The sequence below is a fragment of the Betta splendens genome, chromosome 9 (assembly GCF_900634795.4).
Source record: "Betta splendens chromosome 9, fBetSpl5.4, whole genome shotgun sequence".
NCBI lineage: Eukaryota > Metazoa > Chordata > Actinopteri > Anabantiformes > Osphronemidae > Betta > Betta splendens.
This window is the reverse complement of record NC_040889.2, coordinates 5460795-5472873: the sequence shown is the minus strand read 5'-3', so window position 1 is coordinate 5472873 and position 12079 is coordinate 5460795. Positions and strand designations below refer to the sequence as shown.

General features: G+C 51.0%; 1 protein-coding gene across 5 annotated transcripts in view; it reads left to right on the top strand.

The window, feature by feature from the left end:
• Window positions 1-12079, top strand: part of celsr1a (cadherin EGF LAG seven-pass G-type receptor 1a) — a 46531-nt gene that overhangs the window by 16761 nt on the left and 17691 nt on the right. For 3 of the 5 annotated variants that reach the window (XM_055511112.1, XM_055511110.1, XM_055511111.1), the window contains exons 2-7: window positions 3702-4057; window positions 4127-4415; window positions 6391-6613; window positions 7419-7534; window positions 8476-8564; window positions 11999-12079. In XM_055511112.1, coding sequence (XP_055367087.1) covers window positions 3702-4057; window positions 4127-4415; window positions 6391-6613; window positions 7419-7534; window positions 8476-8564; window positions 11999-12079 — 1154 coding nt within the window. The remainder of the gene's footprint in view (window positions 1-3701; window positions 4058-4126; window positions 4416-6390; window positions 6614-7418; window positions 7535-8475; window positions 8565-11998) is intronic. The other 2 variants (XM_029163914.3, XM_029163915.3) reach the window with 1 other exon arrangement.

Here is a 12079-nt window from a genome sequence, read left to right as displayed (position 1 = left end):
CAGTCAGTAAGGGCACTTGTGAACGCTTCGCTTGAAGGTGAAGGTGGAGGATAAGTTGATATCGTGATGCAGGCGCCCTCTTGAATCGAGCCAGCGATTGTAGGCGACTGTAACATCAGAGTGTGTGAACGGGCAGCGTCCAAGCGTTGACGTAAAATGCAGCAGCTGTTGCTTGAAGCGATGCCTAAACTGAGCAAATGTCTGTGTCTCCGGCACTACGCATACGCTGGAGCTGCTGTTTGTGAAGTGACGCGATGCCTCTGAGTCCAGTTTGCTGGGTGTCCGTGTGCTGACACCACACCTGCTTGATCGGCTCGATCCCTGATCCCGGTCCAGTCGGTTTGTCAGCATGTAATCCCACCTGTTCTCCGGCTGTGGAGCGGACGTTATCCTTCTGACCACCCCAGCACACACACACACACACACACACACACACACACACACACACACACACACACACACACACACACACACACACACACACCTCCACCGCTCAGGGTGAATGAAGTCTTTTGTGCGGCTGCTGACACTTCTACCTCGGTGAACAGAGGCTAATCCCACTCGTGTGGTCAAGATAGAGAGAGGAGGATGAAAAAGACCAGAGGAGGAGAAGGAAGAAGCGAAGGAGGAGGTGGAGGCGCTTTGGCCTTTTTTCGGCCCCCTGGAGAGCTGCAGGTGTTGTGGGGAAATGAGACCACAACAGGTGTGTGTGTGTGTGTGTGTGTGTGTGTGTGTGTGTGTGTGTGTGTGTGTGTGTGTGTGTGTGTGTGTGTGGCCAGTGATCTATTCCAGTTTAACCTGCGTTTCATAATCAGTATTAGATTGACTGTAACATAGGTGGAGAATGAATATTTTGACCTAATAACGCAGTCCAACACAAACTAAACTTCTGCAGAAGCGAATCTATGCCTTTTGATTGACGGTGCTTTGATTGCATTAGCTTCTGTGTGATTTTTGCTGGGTGGTTCACCCCCCTCTCATACAGGATGTCTGTCAGCGTGTCTGCAGGCTGCTGATATGCAATCTGATGTTGGCACCACTTGCCAGCGAGAGGAAAGGAGAGAACGGGAGATGAGGCTTGACATCTTGTTGGATTCGGAACACAACATTTTCTTTATAGAGGAGGGAAGCTTATTATTTTGGGGCAAAGTTTCCTATCACTCAAAGAAAAGAATGGCCAGAGAAGGAGAAATGCTGCCAGAGTCTGAAGTCAGGCGCTTCCTGATAGGCCAGAGGTGTTCAGGTGTCTCCAATGAGGAGGAAGCGACAGTTGAATCCCTGCCCCGTGATTGGCCACAGGCCACTCGGCTTGATTCACATATTTGAAAGCTCTTCTTCCAAATTAGAGGCCGAGTGAAGGGGAAAACTGATGAGGAAAGAGGGAGTTTTTCTGCTGTAAAATTTAACTGTGCTGTAAAAGTGTTACGGGGCGAAAAAAAAAGTCAAAGAACATTTTTACAGTGCTCCGTCGCAGAGGCTTCCTGCTTTTAAAACGCCAGGGCTCCCTGAGGTTGTAACATTTTAACATCCCAATTATTGCTCTTTCGTGGGGATGGATGTCAGCTGATGAATCACTAATGAAGGCAAAACCCCTTAAAAACACTGGATGGAGGAATAATGGATGGATGGATGGATGGTGGCCCGTCACTCGTCCCAAACCTGTTGAGGCTCCAAATGCCCTGTTTGCTCTCAGCTGTTTTCCTCCACCCCCCCCCCCAGGAAGAGAGGGGGGGGGGTGGTTCGGCCACCAGAGTTGAAGAGTAGCCGCAGAAAGAGAGATATTAAATGAACTGTTGTTGTTGTTTGTAATGTTCTTTTGTATTAAGGGTGAGGTATTTGATATGTGTGGTAATAATAATTAGCTCAGTGTTGCTGTTTGAACACTGTTTGGCGCTTGCAGGTGACAGGTTTATTAGTTTTTAGTGTGTGTGCCTGTTTATGGTCCTTCATCCTGATGCACAAACACCAGTGTGTCGCCGCCGCAGCGCCTCATTAACAGCTCTTATCACCCACGGTGTTTTAGGTGTGTGGCCCTACAGCTCGTACAGCTCCTTTATGTACATTAAAAGTATGACGCGAGGGAGTCTGTGGAACTGCAGCCATTCTGCTTTTGTCCTATACGTGTGTGTGTGTGTGTGTGTGTGTGTGTGTGTGTGTGTGTGTGTGTGTGTGTGTGTGTGTGTGTGTGTGTACGATAGCGTAATTACACACACGGGAGTTGTTTTCTTTCCACGGTGTCTGACTGTGACACACCCTTTTCCACAGATCAGCCCATCCTCTGTGTGTGTGTGTGTGTGTGTGTGTGTGTGTGTGTGTGTGTGTGTCCGCTTGCAGCTGGTGGCCTCTATATATAGCAAGTGATGGGATGCCACTGGAAAGAGAAAACAAATGTATCTTAGAGCCCGTCAAAGGGAAATGGGCCTAAAGCCCCTCGCTGCTCAGGCTGTGGGGGTTCGTAACCGTTGTATTTTCAGTCTTCCCTGATTCTTCTTCACGTCTTCCCACCACCATGTGGCCTCGTTTTCAAATCCAGCAGTGTACTTTGCGCGTGTGCTTTGTACGAGTGGCAGCTCCTGCCTGACTCATGCCTGGTGGCACTTGGGGAATCGGAGAGAGCGACAGGTGTGAAGCGCTGCAGTGAAAACGCACACTAGGCTGCAGGTACTCTGTCTGTTAGCGCTGCGTCGAACGAGCTCCGCCGTTTCACCACATCACACACTGATGCGCCTCAGCTGCTGCAAACGTGTCTTTGCGCCGCACGACTCCCTTTAACCACCATCCACCAGTAGCTGCACTTCACTGAGCTAATGGCCTCCCGTTGTTGCCGTTGCGAGTTATTATCCAGGGACAGTCGGCGTTGACCTCCAAAGTGGTTTGCGTTGAAGCGGGGGCCTGTCCACACCCCCTGATTGACAGTGCGTGTGTGTTTGGTGTGGGGAGAGTTCGGGGTCCTGAGAAACGGCCTCGCCTTCGTCAGGGGGCGACAGGGCACCTGTGCTCGAATCTCATGGCGACTGCTTCACCCCCGCAGTGACCTACACACAGACACACCACACTCGGCGCTGCAGTGGAGCGCTGCAATCTGACCCATCTCCTGCCTCACTTCAACAGTATTACCCCCCACCCCCCACCCATCCCTGTGAATTTCATCTGGCCTCACCACCTGTTGTCAGCTGTATTTCACCCAGGCTGCATATACTGCAGCCTTCTGTTTCCACAGGCACCAGAGGTGACAGTTGTGCGAGAAGCGAGGTGCCGGTCCAAACCCCGCCCCGGGGGGCGAAACCCCACACCGGCCCAGTCCCTGCCGCTCGGCGCTTTAATCAGACCTCATTCAGTAGAGTTGCAGCCGATGGAGTTGCGTGGACAGTGTGTAGAGATCGTTGGAACACCAGTGGAAATATGTGTAGAAATACACAATAGAAGAGGAACCCTATCACACCCGTGTCCTGCTTCGGGTTTCTTTTGAAATGGCATCAGACATTTCTCATCTTTCTCACCTGTGTTTACCGTCTTGTAACTCTAGAGCTGCCCAACTTGTAATATGTTGTCGCCTTCCTCCACTTTGATACCACTGATATGAACTGCATGCACGAAAGCATTCACCTGGCTGTAACCTGGTCCCGCGCCTGCAGGGTTCCGCTCAGGTCCTTTGTGTGGAACCTCTGGCCGCCTGTTTCAATCCAATGCCTGTCTTCCAGACGGCGTCCATCGGGTGGTGGCCGTCTGCACGCTGCGCGTCACCATCATCACCGACGACATGCTGACCAACAGCATCACGGTGCGGCTGGAGAACATGTCCCAGGAGCGCTTCCTGTCGCCGCTGCTCGGGCTCTTCCTGGAGGGCGTGGCCGCCGTGCTGTCCACCAAGCGGGAGGCGGTGTTCGTGTTCAACGTCCAGAACGACACGGACGTGCAGGGCTCCATCCTCAACGTCACCTTCTCGGCGCTGCAGCCCGGCGGCGTGCCGGGGAAGGGCGCCTTCTTCCCCTCGGAGGAGCTGCAGGAGCAGATCTACCTCAACCGGACCCTGCTCCGGCTCATATCCTCCCAGGAGGTAAACTCAGAGTCACTTACAGTAAACACAACACTCATTACTGTTATTACATCTATGAAATCTCCCCAGGTTCTGCCGTTCGACGACAACATCTGCCTGCGCGAGCCCTGCGAGAACTACATGAAGTGCGTGTCGGTGCTGAAGTTCGACAGCTCGCCGCCCTTCATCGCCTCCGACACGGTGCTGTTCCGGCCCATCCACCCCATCAACGGGCTGCGCTGCCGCTGCCCCGTGGGCTTCACCGGCGACTACTGCGAGACGGAGATCGACCTGTGCTACTCGGGGCCCTGCAAGAACAACGGGAAGTGTCGCAGCCGCGAGGGAGGCTACACCTGCGAGTGCCTGGAGGACTTCACGGGTGAGTTGTGGCGCTGGAATCCGGCCTTTGTGAGTCTTATCTAAACTCGTTATACAAATTAAAGCTGCCTCATAACGGTGTGCGCATATGGGAGCAGCCACATGAAATAAATTTCCCCAAACAAAAGCATAAAAGCTCGTTGTCAGTGGTACAAGGTCTCATAGTGTGTCTGACAATAGCTTTATGGCTGGGACAAAAATGCTAAACCGCACTGACAGGCTGTAAAAGCTCTCACTACCTGAGGTCGACCCCAGCGCAGGAAGGAAGAACACGCTTTGTAAGATTGTTGGTATCTAGACCTGCACACACACACACACACACACACACACACACAAACACACACACACACACACACACACACACACACACACACACACACACACACACACACACACACACACACACACACACACACGCAGCACAACAGATTTATGGCTTTTATTGTGCCGCCGTGGAGGAGACAGCGCAGAATTCTGACAATACCGGTCCAACCAGATCCAGCTCAAATCGCTTAACCTCTTAACCGGGGCCACGGTTGCTTTAATGACATATAGGTAGTAAACACAGTGCAGGAAAAGCAGAATCAGACCTGGAGAATCACACGATCCCATAAACTGTGGGAAGAGTCTGAAGCTTTCATCATTCCCATTGAAATCACTCTTCCAAATATTTCCTAATGTCAGTAAACCCCCCCCCCCGTCCCCTCTCATACACCTGATACCCCAGCTAACTGAGCCTAGAGGGCCACTGACAGCCTCCTCTCCTCTGCACTATCTGATGTAATTATCTGATTATACCCGACCCCCTCTCACCTTCTCCTCCCACTCCCATGTCCATCCTCTGCACTCACCCTTACCTACATGTCAGTGCCCCCCTCTTTGAAGGTCACAGTTCAACTCCAGATACTCAGGGCCATCAGGGGGTCATTATGGGAACGATGACAGCAAAGACGAGAGGAGGGGTGGCGCTCTGTCCTCCTTGGGTTTCCTACATTACAGGGAAATGGATCCTTATAATTCTTCCTGGGAGAAAAGGATTACGCCGAGGAGAGAAGGGCCATTAGCTGGTTCCAGGCTGTGGTGTTGGGGGGTCATGTGTGTCCAAGGTGGAAGGGTCCTGTCTGGACAACAAGAGGACACACAGATGGGACTCAGAGGCACCTACCACCAATAATATTTCAGTCTGCTGGTGTATTAGGGGAGGAATTTAAATGAGCCAAGTCAGGAAACTAAGCCTCAGTTGCTGCTTTTGGACAAAGCCAGAGCCACAAAGTCATTAAGGAGGAATTTCTCATGGCGAGTCTCTCGACTGTAAAGAAACTAAATAAGATAATGATATAATATTTTAAACCTAGTGAGTCAAAGCCCAAAAGGTTTTCATATCAGTGCTCCAGATGAAAAGATTAGATTAGCTCACTGTACATGTAGAAGTGGCAGAGGGAAAGGGAACCGTAGCTCAAACCCGGGCCGGCCGGTAGGAATGCGGAGCGCTCACCATCAAGCGCATGCTCTCCTCTAACTTCATAAAAACGCAAGACAAAGTGAGGCTAAGAAGGATTTAGTCGGGCCGCTTTTATCTGATCTCCTGTGGTTTAACAGCATCAGCGTGGGTTCAGCCGCGGCTCGGACCCGACGGAGGAATGTCTCGTCCTCTCTTGCTTCGCTGTTGCCCGTGTCGCTCTCATTTACCGCTTCCTTGCTCCTCTTCATCTCTCTCCCCCGTCTCCAAATATGGTCAGGTTACTCTGAGGCCGAGCTCCAGGCCTCGCAGACGCCCTGGAGATGAAGGCTAGAAAGTCAGAGTCTAAAGCTTCTTGTTAAAACCTCTGTGTTCCAATCAAGCTGCTGTAAAATCCATATTTCTGTCATAAATGGGCAAAATGCTTTAATTGGTGCTTCATCATCCACATAGCACTGTCATTGGACCATGCCTGAGCTCAACAGCTGGACTGAACCCCCCCTGCCTCTCCTCACAGGCGAGCACTGCGAGCTGAACGCGTCCTCGGACCGCTGTGTGCCCGGCGTGTGCAAAAACGGAGGCAAGTGCGTGAACCGGCTGGCGGGCGGCTTCATGTGCCAGTGCCCCGAGGGCGAGTACGAGAAGCCCTACTGCGAGATGACCACCCGCGGCTTCCCCGGCCAGTCCTTCGTCACCTTCAGGGGCCTGCGCCAGAGGTTCCACTTCACCGTCGCGTTCACGTGAGTAGCGCCGTAAACGGTCATTTTGTGTGTGTGTGGGGGGGGGGGGGGGGGGGGGGGGGGGGGGGGGGGGGGGGGGGCATAAATAAGCACGGTTGGGTTCTGCATCAGCCGGGGCGTGACGAGACACGTAGACAGACGTCTGGAGGAAATAGACTCATACGGTGAACACGCCTCTCTCCAGTACCAGGTGAGACGATGATGCACTCTCGCCCCCAGCTCGGCGGTGAGAAAGGTCTGCAGCATAGTGAAAACAGGAAAGGCTGCGATGGCTTTCCCTTATCGGTGCCTGGCTGCAGCCGCCCCCACTTCCTGCCCGATGGCCTCGCTGGCATCTGTGGGCTGATCCTCTGCCCTCACCTCACTCCTAACGCACACACACACACGCGTGCACGCCACGCTAATGGGCTGCGTAGCCTCACACGCAGGACGACGGCGGCTCGTTTACCAGGTCGCTCGCACGCGGATGCGCTCACGCTCCCAGGCTACACATCCGGCCTTTCCCGTCCAAGTGGCTCTTCCTCAACAGCTCCTCGGGCCTTTTATCGTGAAGCTACCCGCGAGGCCCTCCGCCGCCCGGTCCTGGTCTGTTTGACTTGGATAGGTGCTAAAATATGTGACGGGAAATGTGAGGTAGAGCGGAGAAAAACACTCGACTTCCTTCTGAACACTCATTGTTTTGTCTTCGCCCTGACTTTTGAGTTGGATGAATAAAAACATTTGCAGCAGTGTCTCGAATGACTCATCGTTGGTTGTCTGTCACTTCCAAAAAAAAAACCCTAAACAGCCTGATTGGTTTCTGCAGGTTTGCCACCAAGGAGAGGAATGCTCTGCTCCTCTACAACGGCAGATTCAACGAGAAGCACGACTTCATCGCCCTGGAGATCGTCAACGAGCAGATCCAGCTCACCTTCTCTGGAGGTGAGACTGCTCAGCCTTTGTGTGTGTGCCAGCGCAGGTGTGTGCTGCAAACGCTATCAGCTGCTCTGTAAACAGATCAAATAAGGCTTTAAGTGCACTTTATCGGGAGTCTTCTTGCCAAAGAGCTGGCTAAATAATTCTTATCAACAGGCCTTCTTTCTTTTAGCAAGAAAGCTAGCATGCGCGGTTCAGAAACACGCCCACAGTCATCATTAAAACTGGTAACACTTGGATTGCAGATCAAACGTTTCTTAGTTGGACCGGTGACTGGTTGTTTTTGAAGTCAGCCTACTTTCCCATGGCACCGTACGGGGAGGAATCCAGCTCAATATGATTATGTTGGGTGAAGCCTGTTCGGGAGCTGAGCCAAGCCCTTGTGCCCCGCTCCAGACCTGAAATATGACCACATGTGTCACCCGTCGTCAAAAGAAATGCTTTGAATGGTGACTCACGGTTAATGAGAGCGGGGTTTTTAATTTCTCCGTCGGTATTTCCTGCCTTGGTGCAGCGCCGTCCTCGTTTTATCGACTCCCGCTAACGCGAAGGCTCGCGCACGTCGCTGCCGCCGTGTGGGTTTACTGATTTCCAGATTCCTCCCCAGGTCGCTCCTGCCTTCGACAAACAGATTAAACCCTCTGTAAATCTGGGGCCATTGTGCTCTGCAGCCTTCTTACTGAGAGCCATTGATACTGGAGACTAAGACTGGCTTTGCCAACAGCTGATTTATGATCCTGGTGTGTGAATGCGTGTGTGCTTCAAGTTAAGACAGAACTTGCCTTTGATGCTAACATACTAGTAAAATGTGAAACTTCTCTATGCTGGAACTCACAGTACTGGAGACGTTTTAGACGTTAGCATGTGAAACCGGCGCCAATTAGCTCATACCCGTAACCCTCCATCATTCTCATCACCGTGCTCCCCCTTCTCCCCGTGTCACCCAGGTGAGACCAAGACCACCGTGTCTCCGTACATCCCAGGTGGAGTCAGCGACGGCCAGTGGCACTCTGTCCAGCTCCATTACTACAACAAGGTAGGTGTGCACGTGAAGCAGGAAGAAGGGGCTTTCTCTGAAGCTACCAAGTCCACCGACCTTAATTATCCCACTAGTGCAGGTTTGACCCTCTGCCCTTAGCCTTTGACCCTGGAGCAAAGGGGCCGGCCTTCAGTTTTATGAGGTCAGCACTTCATCAACTGTACTTTCCCTTTAGTCCACTGTGTAAAATGTGTTTTGAGCCAGTCGTGGACTCATCGTAAGCCACTATTGTACAATCTGTCAATCGTTCCCTTTAACAATAGATGTTTTTTTAAAATGTTCCCACGACGGTCTCCTTGCCTCTGTACTAAGTCCAATGTCAGGAAAAAACGGACGGTAATTATTTCACAGCGTAGCTCATGTGTCCTCTCCAGTTCTAATATCTTATTAGTCGGGCTTATATCGCGTTTGGTTGTTGGTGTTGTTTTCCAACAAACTTCCAGCGCCTACGGGCACCTTTCTTATAACATCAAACTAGACGGGAAGTATTAACTAGCTCAAAAGATGAAGATCACCTTTGTGTCTGGTTATTAATTGTGTAACATTTTTGCTTTGTGTAGTAATGGAAAACTATATAATGCATTAAAACAGTGAGTTGTACCTAATAAGTTCTCCGTGACCATGCAGACAATAATGTAAGTCACCTTATTGAAGGCATCAGCTCCTCTTATCGTGTTCTCCCATCTGTTTTCTTTTCTTCTCTGCCTCTTTTCATGGTTCTGAGTTGAAAAAGAAAAGCTGAAGCATCGTAGCTTCGGCCGCGTCGTCCGGCATCGGGTTTCAGCTCCTGTGTTCAGAACCTTGTAAGAGAGAGTACCCCTCTTTCTTGGCCTAACACCATCTCACGTTTCAAATGTTTGTCCGCCTCTTGTGTCTACCAGCTACAGCATAACATGCTTAATAGCCCTGACAGACACGCATACGTCACCATGACCTATTGGGCAGCTGTGATGAACTGTGTTAGCTGCAGGCTCACATCTGTACCTTCTGGTTGAGGTGCGTGTAGGCTGTTGAACAAGACTGCCTTCATGATAATAGACAAAAGCCCACACCTTGTACAAGTTTATTATGTGCAGGATACCTGCTGTCTATTGATGTTTAGTGTTTGTAGGGATGTCACCATGGAAATGAGAGACTGATTTCTACATGAGGGCATGCTCTGTGCAGTTTTCTTTTCTTTATTTTTAGCTTTGCTGATCGTAAAGTAGATACAAATAGAAGAACTCTGTTAATGTGACGGTATCACGGTGGTATTAGCTTGTAAAGCACACAGTGTGTCAATCTTAATACACACCGGCTCCTTTGGAAGGTCGGTGACACATTCAGTTAGATTAGCCCAAGGCAGACGGTCGGGGTCGAGTGTTCTTCATGTGTTGAGTGATCAGAAGTTGGATTGACTGATGGTAACTTAATCCAGAACCAGTCGCTGGAGGGATTAGTGAAAATGAATATGGCAAAAAGCAGTAATGTTCCCACAATAGCCTGGACGTGTTGACATGTGAATGCACGGACATGGAACGCAGGCACACACCATTGTCGTACATGAAAGAACACTCATTCATACATCCACACACTCATTTGTCCATAGGTGGCAGCTTTTCAATGGCAAAGAGAAATTGAAGAGCACATCAGAGCACAATTCTTAAACCATGATGTAATCCAGAGTCACGTCAAAGGACACAGACTTGAATATCATCCCCTCTCTGTCCATGCGTTTCTGTTCAAAGCCTTTTAGGTTCATAAAAGTAGAGATTTTGGTCAAGATGGCAGCCGGTGATTCATGTTTTCCTTGGAGATCAGTTGTGAGGTGCACTTTGGTCCTGTAACACTGGGTCGGACACAGTCGTAGCAAAGTGCTGCTGGGTCATAGGGATGCTTGCTTTTAAACCTGCTGTTGCTCTGCACTAAACACAGCGGTCAGAGGTCAGTGGATGGTTGGCATGCCAGCAGACTGTTAATAAGATGGCTCAGTTGTAAAGTTGTGTGTTTGTGTGTGTGTGTGTGAGCCTGTGCCTGTGGCCGCACCGCTGTTATATGTTTCGTAACAGAAGTTTAGGTTCGAGGCATATTTAAAATTCCTCTGTGTAACGTGTCAAGGACAGTTGACTGTGTCAGCAAAGCGAATCCAAACAGGAAACGCACACGCAGTCAGTCGAACCCAGAGGAAGAGCGGATGGTGGCTCCGGGAGCAGCAGGGAGCTTTGTTTGAAGCCCGCTCCCGTGCTAAACTGCAGGAAACAGCGTCGTTTAGCCGGACGCGCCAGGATGTTGGCGATTTCAGGCTGCGGTTGGCTGCGTTGATCGTTTCACCATCAACTAGAGAACAAAAGAGGTACTTCAGGTTTAAATGTGAGCACGATGAGGCTCATAATCACATCTGTGCCCATGTGTCACCAGCTGTTGGTTAAACAAGAACAAGGCCTGTCAGATACATGTATAAATATGAACAAACTATAATTAACCTCCCTCCTGATCCGTGGTCACACCTCCAAACCTGGCGCATTCCTGTGCGTTCGCGGCGTTTTCATGACGCTGCTCTGTTAGTCGTGTTATTTACGGCCGCATTCCCAGACGGGCTCTTATCACCGAGCAGCACCGAAGGTTCGCCCCTGTCGGCGGTGTGCGCGTGACCGTCAACACAACGTAAGTGCGAATGACTTCGCGGCATACCTCCAAGTGCACATCGCTGCGTCCGCCTCCAGGCCCCAAACGCGTAGAGCATTTTGTGTTTACTCAAACATAAATTTTGGACGAGTTACCTCCTCTCTGTGTGTCTCTCTTGTCTGTTTGTTGATGTTTCAGGATTTAGTGGATTTACACACACACACACACACTGACATGTGCTCTTGTAACTGCAGAGAGAGAGAGTAAGTGTTATGGAGTTGAGGCCATGTGTGGCAGATACAGGTGTTTGACGGTGTCACAGCACAGACACACACCAGCTGTGCACAGTGTGGAGGCACTTGAACATCAACACCGCTCCCGCAGTGTGTGTTTTCTTTGCAAAGTGCTTTTTAAGGAAGGTTAAGTGGGTATTTTTCAGGTGAGGCCCAGGCTGTGGATTCCCCAGCAGGGCGTGTTTCCAGAGGAAGAGACTGTGCCGTTGTTCTTTCTTCCTCTTGACGTATGTTTCCACAGACCTCAGATAAAGATGTGTGTTGTTGAGTGATTACAACACACTGTGATCTGGTGACACTGGATTTGGAGCTTCGCGCAGCATATTATTTTGCAGCGTGACGCGATTCTGCGTCCCCCGGTGTGTGAGTTGTGGCCTATTGAGCGAGGCAGGACCCGCAGCCAATCGACCCGCGGGCACCTTTAGCCACGCTTTTAACCAGGTCCAGAGATGGTAGCATGAACACACACAAGTCCCGTGGATGTGGGCTGCAGGTCTAACGCGGTGTCTCTCTCTCACGGTGTCTCTCTCCCAGGACGGGGGGAGTCTGGTGGACTCCAGTGGGGCCGTGCGGCTCCCGCTCTTTACCGCCTGGCTGGAGCTCACTCAGAAGGAG